This window comes from Uloborus diversus, chromosome 1, assembly GCF_026930045.1.
Source record: "Uloborus diversus isolate 005 chromosome 1, Udiv.v.3.1, whole genome shotgun sequence".
In the NCBI taxonomy this organism is placed as follows: domain Eukaryota; kingdom Metazoa; phylum Arthropoda; class Arachnida; order Araneae; family Uloboridae; genus Uloborus; species Uloborus diversus.
Genome location: NC_072731.1, coordinates 55,291,639 through 55,317,816, shown reverse-complemented (window position 1 = coordinate 55,317,816; position 26,178 = coordinate 55,291,639). Strand labels below are relative to the sequence as shown.

General features: G+C 33.2%; 1 protein-coding gene across 1 annotated transcript in view; it reads left to right on the top strand.

Annotated features, from left to right (window-relative positions):
- Window positions 1-26,178, top strand: part of LOC129234577 (homeobox protein PKNOX2-like) — a 60,794-nt gene that overhangs the window by 25,920 nt on the left and 8,696 nt on the right. The window contains exons 4-9 of the mRNA XM_054868599.1: window positions 5,606-5,824; window positions 8,067-8,228; window positions 12,353-12,452; window positions 15,785-15,918; window positions 22,362-22,438; window positions 22,533-22,765. Coding sequence (XP_054724574.1) covers window positions 5,606-5,824; window positions 8,067-8,228; window positions 12,353-12,452; window positions 15,785-15,918; window positions 22,362-22,438; window positions 22,533-22,765 — 925 coding nt within the window. The remainder of the gene's footprint in view (window positions 1-5,605; window positions 5,825-8,066; window positions 8,229-12,352; window positions 12,453-15,784; window positions 15,919-22,361; window positions 22,439-22,532; window positions 22,766-26,178) is intronic.

Sequence of the window (26,178 nt, the reverse complement as noted above, 5' to 3'; positions counted from 1 at the left end):
TTTCCCACATAAAACTTCAAGCAAACGGTTTAAAAATTCGATGTATAGTCTTGTCGTTACCTTTCCTGATTTCAAAGATGTTATTATGACATTTTTATATTTTTGTTAGTATTTATCAATTGTTTTTTGAATTCGGGGGCCAAAAATACCAGTTGCTTTTTGTAAAAAAACAAATACAAAGGGCAGAACTTTTCCAGACAGGGTAAAAGAATATTGAGCTGTATATGAATGCATTACTCTATTCATGTCGTGCCTTTTGACGAAAATAGTTTTACTTCCCTTTCGAGCCAAAGTCCTGTTGTACGCCGACTGATACTGACATCCTGGAAAAAGGAAATGGGAATTAAAATATTTTGTCAAAACCAGGCGCGGATCCAGAGAGAGGGTTGTGGGGGGGGGGGGGGGGTCATGACCCATCTTTTAAATGACCAAATATAGAATAAAATTGCATTTTTGGGACATATTTTAAAAAAAAAATTCCCATTTCGCACAAAAATTACCCTTTTACCCCTCCCTTTCCGAAAATGACCTCCTCCTAAACCAGAAGCTGGATCCGCCCTTGGTCTGAAGATTGTAAAATAAGTTTTTAATTACTTACCAGTTTGGTCAGCATTGATAACATAATCGTTTTTGAAATTCGGTATCAACTTTAACGTCTGGATTACAAAAGTGTCTGCAGAAGCCAAAGTTTCTTCGATCGTCGCAGTTTCTCTTTTTGAAACAAATTTTGTGACTTTTCGCTGACGAATGGCATGCTTCCTTTTGAAATTTTTTTACCCAACTGTCAGATGTTTTAAATTCAAAATCTGTAAACTGTCGTGCTGCTGCTAAAGCCCACTGTTGCAAGTTCCGAGTAGTAACTTGTTGATAATTCTCTCGAGCTTCTAGAAAACGATCATATGTCCAAGAATTGATTACATCGTATCAGGGGCGCCGACTTGCAAAAATTATTGAGGGGGCTAGACATCACCGGGGGCTTAGGGGGTTATGTACCATACACGGAGGTTCCCCCCCCCCCCAAAATAAAGGTCAGATTTTTGTTCCTTGAAAATGCCAATTTACATATTTTCTGGTGTGTATAATTTAAACAAACAAATGTGATATGGCGTTTTCAAAGTAAAACAATCTAAAAATTGGTATACAAATTTTCTGTTTCAACTAGAACATGTCACTTGTCTTAATAAGAGACATTTTTTTGTTCATTTTTACGGGGAGTCGTGCAGTGCCGTAGCTAGGCATTGAAAAAGGTAGGGCACTTGACTTGCATAGAAGGGCACTCCCAGAGACGCGGACTAAAAAAAATATATTTTGTGGGGGGGGGGGGGGACATACCGGAGGGTCTTGCAACGGGAAATTTTCTAAAATTGAGATGAAAAATAGTGAGTTTTAAAGCATTTCAAAGTTATATAATGAACATTAGAACCCCCGAAAACTCGACAAGCCTGAAACATTTTTTGGCTTTGAAAAAAGGAAAAAATAAATACAAACATGCACAGTATTTTTTGTAAAAAGGTAATTTAATTTACACATGTTTTTTAAGACCAGTTTTTTTTTTTTTTCATTAGTGATATCGGCTAACATACTCATATGTAAACGCAAGTCTCTCAATGTCTAGGTCATTTTTGAAAAGCAGTTGATTTTTCAAAATTTGTTTCACCTCTGTTTAACAAAAGCAAGCACTCTTGTTCAACTGCAATAACCTGTGAGAGTTCAGTTGATGTAAACCGCCCAATAATGCAAGATTGCGCCATTTCGCAAACCTCATCAATGTACGTATTGCCTTGTAGTGCTTTGGGATTTCCTATTCCTATTCAGAGTCACAACTGACTACAACTGTATTTATGTCGAGGACTGCATACTAAGTGCCTTGCCTCCATTATTTTATATACCGATAGATGGCAGCACCATCATCGGATTGAACAGTTAATGAGAATTTATAACTAGTCCAGGAGCTAATAGCTACCTGGTGCACCCCCAGCGGTATTGTTCCACTTGGAGTACATTGAGACCACGAGCATATTTAACGTCGCCCAGTCCCCTTTAATGACGACGGTGGATCTTCGACAATCGAGGTTCAAACTCAGGCCCCTCCGGCCCCGAATCCGACACTTTACCGATCGGGCTAGCACGGCCCCTTTGGGATTTTGAAAGTGTGCGGTGAGCTGGCTTCGTTGTTTTCATACTTCTTTGGTATACGTCGATTCTGAGGAAACGAAAAATGTTGAATTTGTTCATTTTGTGAAGGTTTTTCTTTTAAACACAATACCCAAAAGTATTCAAAACTCTCACGGCTCTCATTTAATATACAAATCAAACTCTCGTATATTTTTTCCAGATCAGCAACACTTAGATGAGCGCGTCGCATCGCTGCCCACCAGCAACTGACTTGACCCGTAAGTTCGCGCACTGGGACAAATTTTAAGTGTGCTTGCAGCACCGTAACACTATCATTATTCACACCACTCGTTTTCAGTTAACCTGCTCTCTACCGCAATAATTATTTGTTTTAACTTCTTACTGAATGTATTTTACAAGAAAAGCTATCTTCAAAGAAAGAAAATAAAAGTTAAATTTATGAGTTTAGAAAGCATAATATAACTAATAATTTTCTTGATTTATTGGGGGGGCTCTGCCCCCTCAAAAATATTTTTGAGGGGGCTTGGGCCCCCTCAGGCCCCATGGAGTCGGCGCCACTGCATCGTATTGATCTAATAGATTTCCTCCATTTTTTATTTCTTTCTCCCATTGCGATAAATATTCATTTTTTTTTAAACCTTTTTTTTTTTGTAAGGTTTGTAGATTCCATGAGGGGTGAGCAGTTGCTATGTTCACAACTTTAATTTTGTAATCCAAAGGAAGATGCTCTACCTCTCTTCTTTTTTTCTCTTTTGGTTCGTATTCAGCTGATGAGCTTTGAATTTCGACTTGCTCAAAAGGTTCCTCCTCACAGTTTTCATTTTCATGAGCAAGTTCGTCATCAGTTACAAATATTTTTTCAACCAGCATATCCATAGTACGTTCATAAATTTCTTCGCCCATTAACACTGCTTCATGAGAAATTGAACTTGATGATTCTGCTGCAATCAAATGGTTTTCAGTAAGCAAGCTCTCGTAATAAACGACCGCATCTTTTAATCTCTGCTTCAACAATTCCTTGTGCAATGAATTTTGATCCATTTTGCCAACAGATTTTATTTGTTTCAGGATTACTTCAATAACCGACCATTTCGATTCACAATATTTTAAAAACTGAAATCCTTTTTCACGGTATAGAATGTTCCAGTCTAATATACAGTACAGACGATAAATAAATTTAATGATGAAAACAAATATAACATTGCAAACAATAATAGATGGAAAATAAAGAGTTGAATATTCAATGAAAAATACAGCAGACGATAAATTTACAAATAACAGAATCAAGGAGCAAAACCATTGCTCGATAAGTACGGTTAGGTTTTTTTAAAATTTGACTACCTGCTTATATGCAATAAAACAACATTCTTACTCATCCACAAAGAAACTGATTATGTTTTTATTGCAAAAATCATTTACTTCGTCAAAGTTTATAATATCTAAAAATGTGTAATCACTTGTTTGTGAGAATAGTAAATAGAGTTTTGCAAACTGCAAAAAGCGGTAATAGTCACTTTATAAATGAACAAAAATGAAAAAACTCGCAGTGGATTTGAACCCGGATTGACCGCATGGAACCCCAGCGCGCTGCCCACATGACCACCGGGCGCTTGTTTACGAACAATCTCTACTAGTTAACAAGTTGCGCGTAAATCTTTAAAGGCTGTTTTCTCGGAATTTTATGGCTAGTGCGCTTTATTACTTTACCCTGAGAGTACCCTTAAGGGATACTACTAATATGCCAAATCTCATCCCGATCTGAATTTCCGAGACCGTAACCTCTCCTTGTCAATGATTTTCTTAATGCTACAAATTTTAATAAAAGCATTGTTACGTAATGTTGAAATGAAGCACTGAATAATAATTTGAAGGGAATAAAACTTTCGAAAAATAAGGATTTTATGTCAAAATCTAAGTATCATAATTAATAGGTTTTAATTGATATCTCCGCTAATTATTATCAGAGGATTATCTTAAATAGCCAAACATAAAGACGGGAAAATTATGAATCTGTCGATACCTGACTCGACGGTCAGTTCATTTGCGTTCAGGAGAAGTAACTCGGACATACATACATAAATACGCTCAGTTTTTAATTATATAAGATGCTGATAACGCTTAAAAATTTACAGACATCCTAATGCTTTGAATCAAATTAAGACATTCTAGTTTTTGGAAAGTCACTCTTTTGTGAAATGATCGTTAATCATTTAGATACAAGTGAATAATCAATCATGGTTCAGCTTTTGAACATTTAGTAATTTTATTTTATTTATCTTTTATTTTCTTGCTTGCTTTGGCTGTTTATTTTTAAATACCATCAACTGTACTTGAAAATGCCATGCAACCTTTTTGATTATTAATTAGTTGGCTAATATTTTATTTGGAGTTTGAGTACTTTAACAACTTTTCAATGTATTCTGTGGGTCTATTAAATAATTTTTTTTAGTAAATGTACTCTTCAAAAATCCTTTAGCTCCAAAATATTTAGGTTTCTAGAAATTGTTGATCATAGAAATAAGCCAGACTAGACATATTTTTGAAAGTTTATTGTTCTCTCCAGTTTTGATGGCCTTGTCAAAGCCCCTTGTTTGACGTAATTTAGATTACAGAGGTCAAAAAATTAAAATTTGGTTCTAAAACTCTCAAACATTTGCAAATTCTTTATGATGTTTTGATGTACAGCACTTGAGAGAACTTTAGAAACAGTTTTAGACTATAAAGGTCCCTTATTCCATCCAAAACTGAAAACATAATTGAAGTTTAATAAGCTCTTTTGAAAATAGCAAATGACTTATTGATCCTATTAATGTAGAATATAAAATTATTCATGGAAGTATATTTATAAGACATGGTTGAATGATTGAACCATAAAATCAATATAAACATTTCAGCTTTTGTACATTGAGTGCTGCATCAGGAAATTAAAAAATGGCTTATGCACATGACTTGCTTTAAAGTACATACAATATTTGAGAGAGCACTGTTCAACTTGACTAAATATATTAATAACTTGCCAAATTCATTCTTATTTATAGAATTTTTCGTGTTTCATCAGAATGGTTTACCAATTGTATTTTTAACCTGTGATTTTGATCAGCAGCTCTGTATGATGCCAAAGACACATTTTTAATGCATAATATTTTGTATAAAAATTTCTAGTGTTACACATATAAAAAATTCATTGTATGAATGTTTTGGGAAACATCTGTTTTTGAACAATATTTGCAGCAATCTTATTTTGTATTAACTCTTTTCCGCTAAGAAGATATTTTTTTTCCCTTTAAAGAATTATGTTTTAAATATTATTGTTATTATTTTTAAACTAATTTTTTTCATGAATTGTCACAAAAGTGTATTATTGTATCATTATGCATAGTGTTACAAAATTCCATTTTGAATTTATTTGAAAAAAAAAAAGAAAGAAAAAAGCCGTGGTTTAATGTAGTGTTTTTTCTTTTTGGAATAGATGGTTAAAGCAATTCAAGTTCTGCGAATTCATCTTCTAGAACTAGAAAAAGTTCAAGAACTATGTAAAGACTTTTGTAATCGGTACATTGCATGTTTAAAAAACAAAATGCAAAGTGAGAATTTATTAAGGCCAGATTATCCTGGCCTTGGAAATAGTTTGCCTAGTTCAGGATCCAGTACTCCTTCCAGTGGAGGTAGCAATTCACAATCATTACCTGTAAGTGTATTCTCCAACATATTCAAAGTAAAGTAATTTCCATTGGTTAAGTTATGCACATTGAAATAATTGCTCTGTTAATGCAAATTTCCATGATATTTTCAACTTCAGAATCGAAATGTGTCCAAAGATTAAAAAAAAGAAAAAGCAACTGTATCAAAACTATAGCTGCCAACTCTCCCAATTTGTTTGGGAAACTCCCGAATTTTCATCAAAACGAACAGGGGCGCACCCAGGGTTATTTCCTGAAACTGAAATTAACACATAAATTAATCTTTTACAAAAATATATAATGACTTTTCTTAGTAAAAAGCAAAATAAGTATAGAAGGAGCAAGTAAAAGCATGCTAATGCACTCAATCATTGCTAGTAAGATGTGCATCATTTAAAGCTACATAATCATTCACTGGCTAATTAAAAATAAATAAAACAGGGCTGTGATAAATGTACGATCTGAGTCAGGAGAGGTAATTTTCTTAGAACTCTTCTGTTGTTTATTTGTTATTTCTTCATAAATTGTAACTCATTGTCGTACATTTGATTTTATGAATTTGAGAACATGTTTTTCGTTCTACCGTTTTGATAGCAATATCATGTTTTAACTAGCTGATTCCATAGATTATTTTGTTTCCTATTAAAAGAGCTCAGTTCATGTAGTCTACCTTTTTTACTAAAAATTAAGGTTTTGTATTTTAATTAGAATTATTTCAGCTTTGTGTTACATCGTGATTTTCAATCTAAACTCTAGAGCAATAGGCAAGATTATCAACGAGTGTTCTTATGGAAATGATAAGTATGCATTTGTGCACTGTTCATTAAAAGTGAACAATATAGAACATAAACATTTGTTTCATTCTTCTAAAAAAATTAGGTTTACAAGTTTAGACATGTTTTATGCACTGTCTTACTAACGGAACACAGGAATTTGTTTGGAAATTTGTTCACTAGAATGTAGCTGTTGATACTTGCAAAGTATGTCATGAAATATTTGAGTTTTTTGTTTTTATGAGGGGAAAGTACATTTTAATATCATACATAATGTGTAAAAAAGATAGTTTATACCATAAAACAGCATCTGATACAATGAGTAGAATAAATTTTGCATTATGATGATTTCTTTGCGTGAAAATGAATGCAATTTTTAAAACAACTTCGAGGCTCCATATTTCTAAAACTATTAAGAGATCAAATATAAAATTTTTGCCACATATTTACTACTATAAGAAAGTAGTTAAATATTCTTAGATTTTCGTTCAGTTCCTTTTTGGATATTGAATCTTAAATTTAGCATTTTTTCTCAAAGCTGCCAAGTTTGACGAACTATATAAAAAAATGGACTTTCTTCACACGTTTCATACTGCTTCTGAGAATAGTTCTATAAGATATCTACTTGAAGGGAAAAAAAGTAAGCGTGAGTTTCACTTCCTTCTACTAATATTTTTATGCTAAAAATGTAAAATTTCATTCCGAAAATCTAATTTTTAAGCCAATGTTACTCAAACTTGTTAATAATTATCAGAAAAATAACTATCTTAGAAATTTAGATTGTTTTCTGCTCAATCTAATGGTTTTTAAATTGTTTTGATACATTCATAAATAAAAAAGTTCTAAGAGTTTTTGTAAAGTGCTATTTTCAAGAAAAGTTAACTCCACAGCTACTAAAAAGTGGTTGCCAAAAAAAAAAAAAAAAATCTGAAAGACTAAAAAATTTTAAACCACTGTTTCAGACTCCCAATATAACAATAATTAACAGGCAAAAAATTTAAAAAATCAAAAATAGTGATCAACACTTTTTTTTAGTGTATGATTTCACATAGGTACTGTGTAACCCAATAGGTACTGTTTTGCTTTGTGAATGTCACTTAGTTACCTGTGGAATTGTGTCCTGTTATGATATATTGTTTTCCTTTTTTATTATACAGAAATAGGATTTGTTCTATGATTCGGTGATGAAATCTATTAATAAAGAAAAGGTGAATTTTAATCTTGTGTACTTGACTTCATTTCTTAAAGTTGTATTCTAGTTTCTATACTAGAAATCACTTTCCTAAACCAGTTAAACATGTGTCAAGAAGATTAATTCCTTATCTCTGGAGATGGTTCGGGAGCTCTTAATGTAAAGTTTTAGGAAACAAATTTTCCCTTTACATTTTCATTTATGTGTTGAAGCATTCATTTTCAATATTTTGAAATTGTTTCATGTATGTTCAGGAAATGATTTTTTGTTTCTCATTTATTGCAGGTACCTGGGAGCAATGGATCATTAAACAACTATGTTTTGCAGTCTGGGTTATCACCTAACCCGATGCCTGTAAATAATATCAACCAAAATCAAATAGTTTCCAGTGGTAGTTTGTATCAGATGGTGCAAACTCCTCAGGGAATAATGGCTCAGCCAATTCAGGTTAGAAACATTGCTTTATTTAAAAAAAAAAATATTTTTTTAAGTATAAAATTATCAAAATGGATGGTTTTATATTTGTTTTTCACACACACACACACATATGCACTAGCAAAAATACCCGGTGTTGCCTGGATCAGTAATAATTGTGAGAAAAAATTGCTTCTTGATTTGTTTCCTTTTTAACTGAAAGAACTCAAAACATCCCACTTTGATGTGATTCACACACAAAAGTAAAACAGCAATAAGTATAAAGACCAAAATAGTATTCAGTTAGAAACGAAAGCACAACATTTATGCAAAAAAATTTGAAGAATTTCCAAAACACGAAATTTCACTTGTTTATAAAGATTGATCAGTTATTTATTTTTTTTGAACATAGTCTAAAGCTTTTTCTATATGGCTATTGAAACACAAACAGTTTTAAAAAAATGTAGCGGCCCGTAACCCCACTATACTTGCTTTAGTTGTTTTGGGAAATTTCAATTATTGTGTGTTCTTGGTGCGATTTAAAATGTTACAAAATTTGCGGTAATGGTTTTGGGATACCTTAGATAACGCTACCCCTCCCTACTTTGTAAAACTGTCTGTTGCTAATTTTCGTCAAAGCGATATTGTTGCCAAATACTGAGATATTTTTGGTGATCATAAAATGATGCTAAATATTTTATTCCGAAATAAGTAGCAAAATTTGACCAGTGTTTGAAATTGTGAACAAAGACAAACTAATGGAAGTTCTTTTGCTGTTTATAGATTTGCCTAATTTAGCGGATTATTTTGCATTTTAACAAAAGTTTTAAAGATTATTTTAATTGCGATATTTTGGTTAGATGGTGAAATGAAAGCAGAGAAACATTGCTTGCCACAACTTAATTACTTACAAAAAATTTGATCAAAATCGGTCCATCCGTTTAAAAGCCTTATGATGACAAACGTACGCACAGAAAATTTTTATATATTAAGATTATAGCCTATGTTGCTTCCTGATAAAGTAGCTATTTATGGTGAAAAAATTGTTAATACTGGTCCAGTAGTTTTGAAGCTTACCCCGGACATACATACAGAAGTAGCCATTTATGTATAAAGATCAGGGTGGCCCTTAGCTATAGGGCATTTTTTGAAAGTTAAAATTTCATTGTTCCCACCCTCTTATCTTGTTCCAATGGACAAAAGAACAGCCTGTGCAAAATTTCCCTTCAATCGGACAATTTCTAGGGGTGCCTCAAATGCTTTAAAGTTCAGTCAGTCCTCAAAATCTAGTGAAATTAAAAAAAAAAAATATTTTCTTTAACATTGCAATAATTTCTATAGAATCAAAACATAGTAAAATAAATCAATGTTGAACATTATTTTTTCATAACTGAGGATTTAGTACCAGTAAGGCAGATTTTACGGTCTGCAGCAACGATGTCTGAAACAACTTTTTTTTCCTCACTTTCATCTTCTATGAGAATATTATTGTGTTCCTGAATTAATTTTACACCTCTTTCTGCAGCATCATTCACAAAAATTTTGTCAAGTTTTTCAATTCCTTTTATAATATCCAAATGCATCCTTCCAAGTTGAAGCTTTTGTTAAGTAAATCGGAACTGATAGAAAATCAGGTAAAGAAATCTTTTGTAACATGTATTACAAAATATTCATCAGCTTCTAGCATAATTTAACTTATAATTCTCTTAACCGTGGATGAAATAATATCATCTAATAAGGAAAGAGCCATATTTTCCTGAGCCAAATTTAAGTTATGGTTTGAAAATTTTTTGAGAGTAACTTAGGAAACCCGGATAGGGAGCATTAGCACAGGGTGGCGACAGATCAGGGAAATCAGGGAGATCAGGGAAAAGTCAGGGAACTTTATTAATCAGGGAAAAATCAGGGAAATATCAGGGAATTTTGAAAAAATAACAAAAAATCAGGAAAAATTGATTTTATGAAGGAAAAAAAATGTTTTTTTTTTTGCTTTACAAAATTAAAACTCTAATTCCCTACGCATTTTCCGCCAATTATCTGTTCGAAAAAAGTAAAATTAATGAGGTGCGATTATACACTGCCCCATATTTGTGCATCTTTTTTCCTCAACGTCAAAGTATTGAATCTTACTTATTAACCACAGGATGAACTTATTAAGATTGCTTCTGTGTCTGTTAGGTTGTTTATTTTACTTAGTTTGAAATTTCCTTTTACGCTTTCAATGCTACGTAAAATAAACAACCATACAGGCAAAGAGGAAGGCTTCATTAATGCTTTAGCTCCGTTGCCTTTATCCCACTGTCTCGAAGTAATTAGCGTACTGTAATCACGATTTCAAGAAGAAATCTTTGGTTTTTAAATTAATACTATAAAAGCTTAAAAGTTAATACTTCTTTGGGTTTTTAATTGCTAAAATAGAACTTTCAATTAAAAGAACTTTGTTTTTTGCCGTTATACTATTTGTTGTCACCGCAGATTATAAAGGTTTTCTTTTCTTCTGACTTAAGTAATTTTTTAATTTTATAACCAAGTTGTATTCTTTTATATATTTTGATATTAACTAATTGCTTTTTTTTTCTTGCATTCAAAGTTGTTTGTTGCAAAAGCAATCTAAGATTTTTTTTCGTTACATACTGAAATCATTTGAAATAGAGTTAACTTGTGAACTTGAGTAAATATTTTTATTTTTTTTATTGTTAAAATGCTGTATTCATTCATTAAAACCTATAGATTAGAGAAAAGCTCCTTATGAATGGATGTCAAATGGTTTCATCTGTTTTGCATAAATATGTCAATTAGTTAGATAAGAATAACTACATTACTTCTATTCTTTCACTATTGTTATTCTTGCAACAATTATTATACTGTTTGAAAACTTAGTTCAAAATAATTTCAATTACTTTTTAGTTCTATCATAAATACGCATATGTTTTTAAGAGTAATTTTAATAGTTTCTTAAATTTCTTATGCTAAGTGGTTTCTGGAAGTGAAGTTTTTTTTTTTTTAATTTTCTATAATCTTTCCATGTATAAAAATTTAATATACTGTTTTGTTGGTTTTTCCTTCCTTCCAAAAAAATTGTCTTGTTTTTTGTTTTTTTTAAAAACCATTTTATTAAAAAAGTAGCATCTTTTTAAAATATATCTTTAGTTCAACAACTTTACACAACTTAAAACGTTTAAAATACTGCATTTAATACAAACATACAATGGATTTCAAGTAGAGCAAAGAAAGAAAACCATTATCATTGGTAACGTAAATCAGGGAAATTTGGTGAACTAAATCAGGGAAAAGTCAGGGAACTTTTTTTCACAGTTCCTGTCGCCACCCTGTAGCAGCTCCCGGGGAGAAAAAGCTGGCTCGAATGTAGACTCGAGCACAAGAAAAATACATAATGTTCTTAGAGAGTTCCTCTTCCTTTTAGATAACTGTGAAGCTAACCCTACAGTAGTTAAATCTTGAGTACAAAAAGAGCCTTTGACATCCACCTAGTATGACTTTATAGTTCCTGACTTACGAAATGATATCCCATTCTTTAGAATCCCGGTAAGAGTATTAGAACTAGTTCTAACAAACCTCGATCATCATCACGCTTTTGTTTCTGAATAGAAAGGTGTTGCTTAAAAAATCGGAGCATAGTTGGGAATATATCATCAAGTACTTCCATTGTTACCAGATTTTTTTTTTTTTTTGTCAAATTTTGTCCTAGTTCTCTGTCACTGTCGTCAAAACCATTGTTGCTTGGGTTGTTTGAAGCTAGAAGCTAAATCAGCCAAATATATCAGGGATCAGCATCCTTCTGCTCCCCCCCCCACTACTACAATACTGATCCTCCAACATTTTTTAGGTTCTGAAATTTCAGCTTTATGCAGATTACTGTTTATACTCTATTGCAATAGGAAGTGATAATTTTTATAGAGATGTCTACGCAGAAATTGAATCAGTAACTGCTAATATAAACAGCAATTAAGCTTTTATTATACCAGCGGAACCACTAATAAAATACATTAATGCATCTACTGGTACAGTAATAAAATACATAAAAACTGACTGTAGAAATATTTTTAAATCTTAAAACTGCTATTTATTTACCATGCCACATCAGGGATTTTTTTTTTTTTTTTTTTTTGATGTTTGCCTAATGATTAATTTTACAGGTCGCTGCTGGTTCCAGTGCTCATATTGTCCATGGAAGCACTCCTTTGTCCCAAATAGGTGCTGCATCTGTTCCCCAAGAAAGCAGAATTCCTAACATAGGTATAATTTGTTCCTTGTTTAAAAAAAAAAAAAAAATTGAACTTAGTTTACAGTAAATTGTGCATTATGTGTTAATAGTTGCTCAATATCAATTGATTACTAGTTATTTTGAATTTGTTACATCATAATTAGAAAGTATCTCAGTCACCTAAAACCAAATTTAATCCACTGCTGTAACTTACTAGGAAAAAAGCCTGTAAAAAATTATCTTTGTATTAATTGTGTACATTCACAAATCTGTTTTACTAGCAGTGTTTGTACTTTTCTTAAAAAGTGCTTGATTTATTTTTTGATTTTAAGGTGCTTAATTTTAGTAAAAGGTGCTTAAAAGTGCTCAATTTTTATTTTGTATCTACAGAAGTGCAAAATACTTGATCTTTAGGTCAGAAAAGTTCACGTTCTATGTGAATAAAAATTTATTAAGTATGCAAATTTAAATCTAATTTATGTTTATCCAATCTGGTCTGTAAAGAGTTTTTTTTAATTGGATATTTGTAAATTTTATGCCCTAATCGTAATTTTAAGCTGTCCTTACAGGTTTTCAAATCTGTAGAAATTATTTGTCAGTTTATTTATGGTGAAATAGTGTACTATGATTTTTAGTAATTATGCACAATTACTGATTCCACTTCTCGTGAAGACTTTAATAAGCTTGTAGCATAAAACTGGAACTTATATGCATTAAAAATGAATTTAAAAAGGCTTAAACGACTTTTACCTATTTTTATGAAGTCTGTTCTAGTTTACTATCTTAATATATCTAAGATACAAGATTTCAAGATGAGCACTGCATCTTTCAGCTTTGATGTATGAGTGCTTTTTATAAATAGGCAACTCTAGATATTAAGTTCCATACGTTGTCACATTGAAATCTTTCTTCTTTTTTATGAATTTTTAAAACTTAGATTTTTTAAAGGAAAAGTATGACAGTGAATTTTATTAGGGTGGGTCAGAAATTGTTTTGAAATTGCCAGTTGAAAAATGTTGATAGGTAATTAAAACTAAAACTCTTTTGTGGGGAAAAAAAATTGGCTCCAATCCTGCATTAACTTCGAAATGTTGGAAACATACGAATTTTCTTTTCAATTTTTTTAAACTCTCCGATGTTTTAAGTTTTGAAATTGCTAGTTTTGTTGTGAACAAGTGTACAATAAAAATTAAATTGGAAAAAAAAAAGAAAAAGAAACAGCACCATCTTCTCTATTTTATGAAGATTAAGCCATTTCCTGAAATTTTAAGTGCCACATAGCATTTTTTATTTTAATATTTAAAATTAAGTTCATTATTTTAATATTCATTTACATTATGTTCACATACTTTAAAATACTGCAGTTTTAGCAAATTTTCTGCTTCTTTTCACTTGGAAAATAGTGCTTTCCTAGAAATGAAAACATTACTTAAGAATCTGTTTTTTTTTTAAAAATAATTTTCATTTTTTTTTCTTCCAAAAGAAATGTTCAAAATTATTACATTTTACATTGATTTCCTCCACTGCAACTGTTTGAGTTTAGCATAGTATAATATGCTAAATAATGAAGATTTAAAACTTTTTTCCCTGGGACATATACTGTCAAATGCTTTTTTTTTAAACCAATTTTATTTTTAAAATTTTTTGAAAGACCTATAATTTTTTTTATGTGCCTAGTATAATTTTCACGGTCAAGGTAAGAATTGAGTACTATCATCCTCCAAGTTTTACAGGTTTTAACAATATATTATATATATATATATATGTGATTTTTTACAAAATAATTGATTTTTACAAAATTATTTGATTTTTCACAAAAAACAGACATTGTGAAAAATTGACTGAAAAAAACTGATTCCTGGATTAAGTGACTGTGTCACTTAATCCAGGAGTCGGTTTTTTCAGTCAATTTTTCACAGGGTCCGTTTTTTGTGAAAAATCAAATAATTTCGTAAAAAATCACATATATATATATAATTTTGTTAAAACAAAATTTCAGAATTTCGATAGCACAAACCGCGTTACTGAACTTAAAGTTGAGTGTTTTCCTCTTTTCTGTCGAGAATATCATTCTTCAGTGTTTTTCTAGTATTTGGGGGGGGGGGGCATCGCTCTCTGGGAGATGGGCACCCCTCAAGTATCAATATTTATCCACCTTTCTACATTATGTTAAATAAAACTAGAAATGTTATGAATACATTATTTAAAATAATTGTAACAAAAAAATAACATTTAAGGCAGGGGTTCAGCATTTAACTTTTTGACCCAAGACACTAAGAGCACAGAATGTCATTTAAAACTTATAAATTCCAGGTTTTAACAAAAATAAAAAGAGATTTTATTTGTTTACCTCTTAATAAAGCGTACTAAACATCAAAAATTCAAATCATTCTTGATGCGTCATGTCTGGTCAAATCTCTAGTCGGCATCTGAAGTACTTACAACAAACATTTCCAGATGTTTTTGTGATTTTACTGAAAATTTTTCAATTGCAAAGAAATATTTGATTTAGTCTGTGCAACTAAAAGTGTCATCGTAACCAGAGTTGCAGCAAAAACTGTCGTAAAATCCGGGGCCTCTCAACATTAAAATTATATGGCATAAGTTTTGGACACTGAAAAAGGGACATGACATCCGGAGTGTCGGGAAATCTGGGTCTCGCAACAACGAGGTTTGACCGTGCATATAATGGAAAAAAATAACTGATCGAGTAACACTTTGATGTCACCAACAATGAAACTCGCAATAAAATGGATGTACTTATGTCCGTCAATCCCTACCTTATTACAAAATCATAAGTTATAAATGATTAGCGTGAGGGCATGATTTCATTGTTGGAGCATCTAAAATTCAGTAACTTCATTTTACAAAGGTAGTGTCCCTGAAAACTAATAGATCCATCTATTCCGCCTGTAAACTAGATGTTAGCTTTTCCATCTCATCGGTGGTCTGGCTATGTAAATAGATACCTATTCCACACTAAGCCATAAAAACCTTTATATTTATTGACCAGTTTTACAAGAGCATGAGTCCAAACCTTTTTATGCAGCAAACAAAGGTTTTACGCTCTCCTGAAAAGCAGTGAAATTGACTTACGTTAGTCTGGCTTTCGGGTAAAGATATTTATTGGAACATGTCAAAGTTGAAGGCCAATTTCTCTGATAAAAAAGCAATTTGCCCCCATCATATCATGACAGGTTATTTTCTAGTTTTATTTATAATGTTCAAACTTGCAACTTGATTTTATTTATGTATTAGGTTGCTTAATTTTTTAATTAAGAGGTTTTGAAAGAGTGCTTAATTTTGATTTGGAAACTTGAGTTTTTAATTCATATTCATTCATGCTATATTTGTCATTTTAAAGCTCCACGGCCATCTCTTCTGAATAGTGGCGATGATGATGATGATGATTTAATGAGTAAGAAAAAACAGAAAAGAGGAGTGCTACCTAAGCATGCTACAAGCATCATGAGATCTTGGTTATTTCAACACATAGTTGTAAGTGTTATTTTTCAAATGTATTTGCATTATTGTTTGAATCCCAACTTTTCAGTGTTAGAAATACAAATTAAAATTTAGGCATCACCTATGATGCCTAATATGTTTTCAAAGGAATGAAAAAGGAAATGAAAAACCTAAGTGCTAGTTTTCATAAATCAAGCATACTCGAAGTTATAAATGAAATTAGTTTAAATGGAAATAATGTGCATATGCATTTAAATGTTGTTAAAATCAGGGCTGTGGAGTCAGAGTCGGACTGATTCCGGGTTTCTTTTTTTCTTTAATTTTCAATGACTCTCCTTGCATTTTTTAAAAAACTGACTACCAATTAATTTGATTACATGTATAAAGGCCTACTAATAAGAAAATATCTCATTGTGGCAACCACCTGGCTTGATTGTTTATCAAACTTTCTGTAACAACTACCTATGCCATATCCTAGTTTACTTATTTTTTAACTTTATTTAATTGATAGCAACTGTCAGCAAACACTTATGTCGCCTAACATTTTCAAAGCAATCACTTTCAAATAAAAATAATAATATATTTTTTACCTCGATCTCAGTTTTAAAATAGTGAAATGATGTATGTATAGCTTGAGCAAGTCGGGAAACTTGTGAGGGTGCTTGGTAAATTCAAATAAGTGCTGGCATGAAAGCACAAATCCAAAAGATCTGATAAAATAAAAATGTGTGTGGTTTTTTTTTTTTTAATCTAAAGACTTTATCTGAGAAAGCTTGGTTATCACTAAAAAGTACAAAATAAAATCAGTACATGATTTATTGGTTACAACACTCAATAATTGTAGTTAATCCTAAAATCTTCATATTAAGGTTAATTCTAAAGCTGCTAAAAAAATTAAAATTAAAAAATTGAGCCAAGAAATCTAGTTATAGTAAAAGCTATTTGTACAAAGCTGTATTCCGCCGCATTTTATGTAAAATTTGCTCCAGACGTACATGTACCCAACCTCTCCTCACAATGTAGAGCAATATTTTAGTTGAAATTTTTATGATGAAATTCAAGATTTATCATAGGGGAAATTTTTCGGAATTAAAGTATCTTAATCTTTACAAACTCTAAAATTAAGTTGAGGTGTGACTTCTCTATGTAACATAAAGAAATGTTTCACACTTATTTAAAAAGAACACAAAAGACACAAATTTTATTTGAATAAATGCATTTTTGCTTGCTAAAGTAGTAATACTAGAGTCAGAGATACACCGCGATTCGTCTATAAATCCTTCTTTGATGGAATCAGTAATTGACATTTTTTTTAAAAATTGTGAAGATGTGCCTAGAAAGTCAATTTAATCCTGTTTTTTTTTTCAGCTTATAAAAAATGCAAAATGAACTAAATCATGTGATAGTTTCTTGGCAAAACCATAATATTAATTGAAACGGCATGTAGTGTTTACATTTTTAAGAACAAATCAGCAACTGCTTTGAAATTCTCAAAGAAGTAGCATCTGAGTTCTTTGATAACACCTATTTATAAAGTTATAATTTTCTTTTTTACATAATATTTTATGGTTAAAATATCAATTCATTTAAAAAAACTTAAATAATGTATGAGTTTGTTTAATAACCTTGTCCATATGCCATAATCATTATGAAAATGTTCCTAATAAAAAACGCTCATTTTACAGCATCTTGGTGAAATTATCTAGCGTTTAGTGTTTAATTGACTTGAAATGTTAAAGATAATTTACATCTCCATTCATAGTAGAAAAGTGAATAGTATTTAATTACTTAAAAGTACATTAATTGGTGAAATACACCGCCAGCTCAGTCATTTCCAGCCGAGGACTGCAGTTTCGTGCTTATTAGCACTCATCAGCCCGGCATAGGAAAGTGACTGAGCTGGAGATGGAAAACCTCTTAAGGAAGCCAAGAGTGCGAAACAAACTGGTAGCTAATATGCTGAATGCTAAATAATATACAAATACAAATACAAAAGTGACGACCAGCAACAGGCTCTGGGCCCAGCTAGACTGGTCCTAGTCAATTTACAATCCCCAGTGAAGATCAATGGCCCTCTTAAAACTGTCTACTCCCTTGCTCATTACCACTTCTTCCGGTAAGCTGTTCCAAGGTTCCACTACCCTGCTAAAATAATAATTTTTCCTAATATCCATGTTAGCCTGAGATTTATATAGCTTAAAACAATGACCCCTTGTCCTGTTTTCAGTGCTAAACTTTAGCCCCGTAACATCTTTCGTTTTAATAAATTTAAACAGCTGAATCATGTCCCCTCGGTCTCTTCTTTGCTCAAGACTGTACATTTTTAGCCTTCTAAGCCTGGAATCATAATCTAAGTGGGAAAGTCCACTTATTAGCCTTGTAGCCCGCCTTTGAACCCTTTCCAATACATTAATGTCTTTCTTAAGATAAGGAGACCAAAACTGAACAGCATACTCCAAATGGGGTCTTACCAAACTTCTATATAAGGGCAGAAGAACTTCTTTAGATTTATTTGAAATAGATCTATTGATAAACCCAAGCATCTTATTGGCTTTGTTGCTAGCAATGCTGCACTGTTGGCTAAACTTTAAATCCTGACTTATTAGGACCCCCAGATCAGTAACTTTGTCTACCTGGCTAATGACTGAACCTTGCAAATAATAACTTGTACACTTATTTCCATGCCCTAAATGTAGCACTTGACGTTTCCCAACATTAACAGCCATACCCCATTTATCAGCCCACTCCGTAATATGATCTAGATCCTCTTGCAGCTGATTTGCTTGTTCATCATTTTCTACAGTCCCCATAACTTTGACATCATCAGCAAAACAATTCATGTTCCCAGAAATATTTTTGTGAATATCGTTCATAAAGACAATGAACAAAACAGGCCCTAACACTGAGCCTTGAGGAACCCCGCTTAAGACCTCACTCCAATTAGAATAATTTCCCCTTACAACTACTCTTTGTTTCCTTCCGGTCAGCCAATTTTTTACCCAAATGAAAGTTTTCCCTCCTATTCCTATATCAGCTAATTTGCTAAGTAGAGCAACATGTGGTACCTTATCGAAAGCTTTTTGAAAATCAATGTAAACAACATCTACAGGCTTCTTATTGTCCAAAACCATGGTAACTTTGTCATAGAAATGTAATAAATTAGTTGCACAAGATTTACCTTTCCTGAAACCGTACTGAAAACTAGTCAATAGATTATTAGTCTCTAGAAAATTTACTATATTAATTTTCATCAATGTTTCAAAAATTTTGCAAATCACCGAAGTTAGACTCGCAGGTCTATAATTTCCCGCACTCCCTTTAGGCCCTTTCTTGAAGAGCGGTGTAATGTTAGCCAGCTTCCAGTCCTCTGGCACTGTCCCCGAATTATAAGAAGCATTGAAAATGTTTGCGATTACATCTGCTAATTCCTCTGCACATTCAACTAAAATTTTCGGATAAATGTTATCTGGCCCCGGAGCCTTAGTCTCTTTAATTTTTTTCAAATGAAGTAAAACGTCATCCCTGGAAAATACAAAGTCCTCAAGCTGTACTATAGCTTGTGTCTTGTTGGTGTCAACTGTTGAGATACAGTTATCGTTAAAAACACTCGAAAAAAAGTTATTAAGAACATTAGCAATATCACTATCGTCCTGAATTAAAATTCCGTGCTCATCAACCAGTGGCCCAATATGACTATTTCGAACTTTCCCCGAATTAGCGTAGGCAAAAAACCTCTTGGGATTCCTGTTTATGTTATCTGCCAGTCTTTGCTCCAACTCTCTTTTCTGAATCCGTACCAAATACTTAAATTTACGTCTTGCCTTACAATATTGGAGCCTATCTGCACTGTGACCTGTTTCTCTAAACCTATGAAAAGTAGCTTGCTTGTAATTTAGAGCGTCTTTAGTTTCCCTGGAGAACCACATTGGCCAAATTTTAGTGTTGACACCCTTTCTCCTAAAAGGAACATGATCCCTAACCGTAAACCCCTAACCCCTGAACAGAACCTTCCATGTCGCAGAAAACTAGATCTAAAATCGCGTCCTGTCGAGTACCCTGAGTTACAATTTGATCTAAGAAACAGTCACCAATTACTTTCAAAAATTCCACTTCTCTGCTATTACTATGGTAAAAATTATTCCAATCAATTCCCGGAAAATTAAAATCTCCCATTATGATGACTGACCCCTTGTTAGAAATGTCACTAATAATACTAAACATCTGTTCGTCTTGACCCTGGCTTAAGTTGGGTGGCCTATAAATATTCCCCAAACGTAGTTTTTTGCCCTTATTACTAATCAACTCCAGCCAAATCATATCAATCTCATTAGGTTTATCATTAATTACCAATTCATTGCAAATTAAAGTGTCTCTGACATAAAATAAAACCCCACCACCTCTTTTACCTACTCTATCTTGTCTAAACAAATTATACCCAGCAATAGATAATAAATCATCATCACTTTCGGTAGCCCATGTCTCGGTAACTCCAATAATATCCAACCTCTCGTCTATAATTATGCTTTTCAATTCTTCCATCTTGTTCCTAATACTACGAGCATTTGTATAAAAAACCTTAAGTAAGCCCATCTTACTTTTATTTAATGCTGCACGATTGTTTGAATCCCAAGTGTTAAAATCTTTTCTCTTATTAGCCACCCTATTTCCGTTTCTACTAAAATCCCAATAGTTAGTACCCTTTCGAATTCTGCTCCTTAAACCATGCCCACCATTCCAACTTAGTTTTTTGATTCTAAAGCCTCTAAAACCAAACCATTAACCATTTTGACCCCTGTAGAGCTCAGATGTAGGCCATCCCTAGCAATCCAATCTCATTTACATCTACTCCACACATCAATAAACCTGATACTACGCTTAACGCAAATTTCCTTGAGTACCAGGTTCATACACCTAGCCCGTTGGTTTAACCGACTCCTATGCACTCCATACCTGGGAAGCAAACCAACCACTTGGACATTTGCCGAACAGTTGGTTACTTCGTCCAACAGGGAATCCCATTCCTTTGTAAACTCATCATTGTTACTATGGCCTACATCATTAGTTCCCACCCACAAAGTAACTACATCCTCTTTATTAAATACCCCCTTCTTTTCAGCAACCCTATTTACATCTCTCACCCGAGCCCCTGGCATACAACATCTAGCCACCTTACGTCTAACTCTGCCTATTGAGTTTCCCACCTCACGCACCATTGAATCTCCCAAAATTATACCCTTTGTTTCCCAGTCAGTCGCCTCAGCAATAACTTTCCCCTTTACCTCTGGAATTTTCCCACTATCTAACACACAGCTAATTCCCACATCCTTTTTACTAACTTCCTCCTTTAATTCTGGAATATTCCCACTATCTAATGGGGGGTGGGGGAATTTTCCCACTATCTAACACACAGCTAATTCCCACATCCTTTTTACTAACTTCCTCCTTTAATTCTGGAATATTCCCACTATCTATATGGAGGGGGGTCCAAAAAAGTCATTTGTGAGGGGCCCGAAAATTTCTGTGCACGCCCTGCCGCCCCTGATCGTAGTCCAGACTTGCTTTCCCGTATGTGGTTCTGAGATGAAAATACTCGTATAGCGATAATTTACAATAGACCAATGAAATATCTTGTCAACTGGCAGGATTTAGTTCAATCTGTCACAATCAGTAAATACCAAGAGCGTGCATAGAAATTTTGGAGCCCACCACAAATGACTTTTACGGGCCCCCTCCATCTTGTTTACCCCTACATCCCTACATTTATTTAACCCCTCATTTAAACAATCTCAAGCTCCCTTCAAGCTGGGAACAGGGCCAACAGGCATCCCTGCCCCCCCTCCCCTTGTGCATGTCCCTGCTCACAATTAACTCCCCTAAGAATGGCCCCCACGGCCCACGCAATTATAGCAGAGCCGGGGCTGCTTTCTCTAATGGTGCAGGCCCCTTCAATTTTTGTTAATAAATATACAAATATAAGTTTTTAACGCTCTTTTTTTGTCCCGGGCCCTTGTCGGACCCCGTTTTCTTTGGCCTCCTTTTGTTTTCTTAATGTGGGAGTCATGGCCCCCAAAGCTCTAAAAACTAGAGAGAAAGTTGATAAGAGAGGAAAGCAATCTCACGTGTGGACTTTTACTATTTACTTTGGTCCCTGCTTAGGATAAAAAAAAAACCTGTTCCCAAACACCTTTTTTTATATTATGACACTTTAAAGAATGTTAGGTGTGAATTTAGTTGTATTAAGTTCAATAAAAAAATTGCTTCAAGTGACCCACTCAGCGGTTGGCCCAGTCGGGGATCCCCGACTAGCCAACCTGGCCATTCCGCCCCTGCCCCCCCCCCCCGTTCAAATTAGTGATTGTGAAAATCATTTGATATTCATTAATTATTGTCTATGAAGGCAGATATTTTCAAGTTAAAAATTGATTTTAGATACCCATAATGTTTAATTAACACATTGCATCCTCTTTCAATTTTAGCATCCATATCCCACTGAAGATGAAAAGAAGCAAATAGCTCACCAGACAAACCTTACCTTGCTGCAAGTTAATAATTGGTATGTTCTTTTCAATAAATTGGGGCTTTGGAGTACTAAAAATGTATTAAAAAAAGAAAAAACACGCTTTTTGTCTCTTTCCTGAAACATTTAGGTTCATAAATGCTCGACGGAGAATTTTACAGCCGATGCTTGACGCCAGTAACCCAGAAACTAACCACAAGGCCAAAAAGACAAAAACACAGTCAAGTCGTCCCGTGCAAAGGTTTTGGCCGGAGAACATAGCTTCTATTCAACCTCAGGTGCAAAATCCGAATGAAGCTGAAGGAAGCCCATGTGAAAATAATCAAATGGGTAATTCTGGTGATGCTCAAGCAAGTACATCAGGTAGTTATTTTTTTCTTAAATTCTTTTACTGTGATAGTGAAAATTTATTACATTCTTATATTTTTGAATGTGTTTTATTCAGTGATTGGAAAAATTAAATTATTTTCATTGCAACAACTACGACTACTTTAATACAAATGTAGTTAACTACCACTACTTTCTTTTACATGTTGCGGCTACAAACTACTTTTGAAATGTAGTCGCTACTTTGCTGCTTTAAAAAAAAAAAAGAAGCATACACACACACACTACAAATTAATTAAAAACAGAAGCGGCATGTGAGGCTTATAAGTGCGAAGGCAAATTTTTTTAGGTAGTTGAAGACCATTTTAGGTTATCTTGAGTGTGTAGCGGGGGGGGGGGGGGGAGTGTTCTCTCTCATAAATGTTTTGGAATGAAAGAGCTCGGAGGTTCTCATAGTATTTTTTTTTTTTTTTTTTGAACTGATGAACTCAATCTTGAACTTTCTTTGTAGACTTCAGAGAAATATCTCTGGATTTTTTTTTTCTAAATTGGAGTCTTAAAAATGCAGTTTTAGGCTATCTAGAATTTTTCTTTGAGTCTCTTCTTGAATTTTTTTCCGCTAACTGGAGTCTTTATAATGCAAATGTAGGTCATCTTTAAATTTAAAGAAAGGAGGGAGTGCACTCGGAAAATTTTCCAGGATTTTCTCCTGGAAAATTTTTAAAGTTGAAATTTTAAACAATATTTGGTGACGTTAATGTTCGGGTAATCTCACCCAGAATGTTTTGAAATTGAAATCTTAACGTTGATGCAATCTTTGATGATGAAAAATGTGCAGGAGCAGACCCCCTGTTTGCCCCCCCCCCAAATTGCTGCCACTGCTTAAAAATGTAGTTACTACAGTAACGTCACTACTGGTAGCGCACCAATTACGACCACTGGTTTTATTAACAAATAATATTAGAGCATTGAGCTTTTGAATCAGGGTTTGGTTTTTGACATGACAATTATATAATGCTGTTTTCAACTGTCAAAAACCTGTCAAAAATCTTTACTATCAAAATCTGTTGGTGAATGATAGCTAGCTGAATAAACATATCAGGTATATGAATGAAGTAAAAATTAAGGTAAATAAAGCAAATTCTCAAGAAAATACATCATTTTAGCTATTTCCAGTTCTCTCACGACTTTTCTGGTTGTTTGGCGAGTTTTTCACTCTGATTAAGAGGCTCCATTGTAGCCTGAAATAGCTATAATGCTTTTTTAGAATTTGGGCTTTATTTACGTTGGTTTTTCACTTTATTCATTAGCTTGTTCTTCCAGTCTGAAGAGTCTCCTTTTGCTTTGTGTTTCTGTTCAGTGAAGTTGGATTATTTGTTGCCCATATAATTTTTAAATTTAGTCGCTAATTTGTAAATAATAATTTGTTTTATGAAAATGCCTTTGTAAATAAAATACTCTTCCTTGTGGTTAGAAAAAACAGATAGAAATGGATCAAGATCAGCACATGGTGCCATGGAGAAAAAGATGAATTTAAAGCATTTTGTTCTGTTTCTACATTAACTTTCAATGAATAGTTGTAGTAGGTCTAGTCCTCAATTGTCATAATACCAGAGGAAATCCCTCTCTCAAAGGACAGCTAAACAGAAAAAAAGATGCCAGAGTGGCTTCAAACAGCTAAAAAACAAACTTATCGTGAGAAAAAAAATATACATGAGTATTGTAGATGAAAACTTATTTTGATTTACTCGTTAAAAAGCAAAATAAGCGGATTTCTGAAAAAGAGTAACGTAAAATTAAGAATATTGCAACATTATCAGCCTTTTCCAGGAACCAGCAGGCATTGACGTCAGAAGCGGGATAACATTTGAAACGAACAACGTAAAATCGGGGTTTGAATTGCCCGTTTAAATAACTCCGGTTAATTATTTATTTAACCCAGATTCAAATCGTAAGATTTGAACCAAGCTACCTGGGCCCAGCTAGCCTGGTCCTAGTCAGTTTACTAGTCTCTAATGAAGGCCCTCTTAAAGCTATCTACCCCCTCACTCGGTATCGCCTCTACTGGTAAGCTTTTCCAAGTGCCCCCGACCCTACTAAAGTAGTAATTTTTCCTAATTTCTAGGTTAGCCTGAGACTTAAACAGCTTAAAACAATGACCTTTTGTTCTGCTTTCCGTGCAAAAATGTAACCCATTAACATCTTTCATTTTGATAAAATTAAAGGGGTATCTAGTCTAGAGACTCAATTTTGAGGCGATTTTGCGGGCATAATAAAAAGAAATGTAAACAATTTTCCTATCAATTTTTTATTGATACTTGAGAATAAAATTGTATAATAGTGGAAAAAAAAATCAAAATAGAAAGTAGTAGAAGCCGGCAATGTGGGGACTCAGAAGAAAAAGGTGTCTACTGGTTGACAAGATTCCAATGCTCCTGTTGATCTGAAATATGAAATTAAAGTTGATTCTAATTAAAGAAACATGTAGAATTGTCTCGACTTGGCCAATTTAGAAAAAAGTTTTTTTGCACAAAATGGCGTCTCTTTGGAAAAAAAAAAGTTTATTTTTGGCTCTTTTTTTCAACTTTGGTATTTTTTTAAAAATACCTTAAAATCCTGAAAGTAACCCCCCTATCGATTATAGCCTCCCCTTTTTTTGTGGAAAAAAAAAGGTCTCCACGGTTTATTCCTTCCAAAATGTCTAGACTCCTTTTGATGCAAGGGTGCCCTTTTTTTTGCTCATATATATTACAAAAGAAATTTATACCATTGTATTGCTTTTTATTCATTTTGGAAGGAGCATTTTTGTTCTGACTTGTGAAACTGAACAATCTTCAACACGGGGCCATTTTGAAAACGTGACGCTATTTTGGAAACGTGTTGCTTAAAAAGTAGCGCAAAACTTAAAAATAAGCTTTTTAAAAGGAGAAATAATGTAATTGAACGAGTTTAGGATCAACAGAAATGTAAATTTTACTAAATCAAGTAAGAGATTTGTCTGTGTTTGAGTTCACGAACTTTGTAATGCTCAGTTTTCGAAATTACGATCTTCATAACGAATTTGCGGCCGTGATTGCGATTTTTGCTTCCATTCTGAAAAAAGAACATTAAGATTTTGCTTCTTTTACTGCAACCTTACAGTATTATGTAAATAGGGTTGCTGAAAAGAAGGGGGTATTTAATAAAGAGGATGTAGTTACTTTGTGGGTGGGAACTAACGATGTAGGCCATAGTAACAATGATGAGTTTACAAAGGAATGGGATTCCCTGTTGGACAAAGCAACCAACTGTTCGGCAAATGTCAAAGTGGTTGGTTTGCTTCCCAGGTATGGAGTGCATAGGAGTTGGTTAAACCAACGAGCTAGGTGTATGAACCTGGTACTCAAGGAAATTTGCGTTAAGCGTAGTATCAGGTTTATTGATGTGTGGAGTAGATGTAAACGAGATTG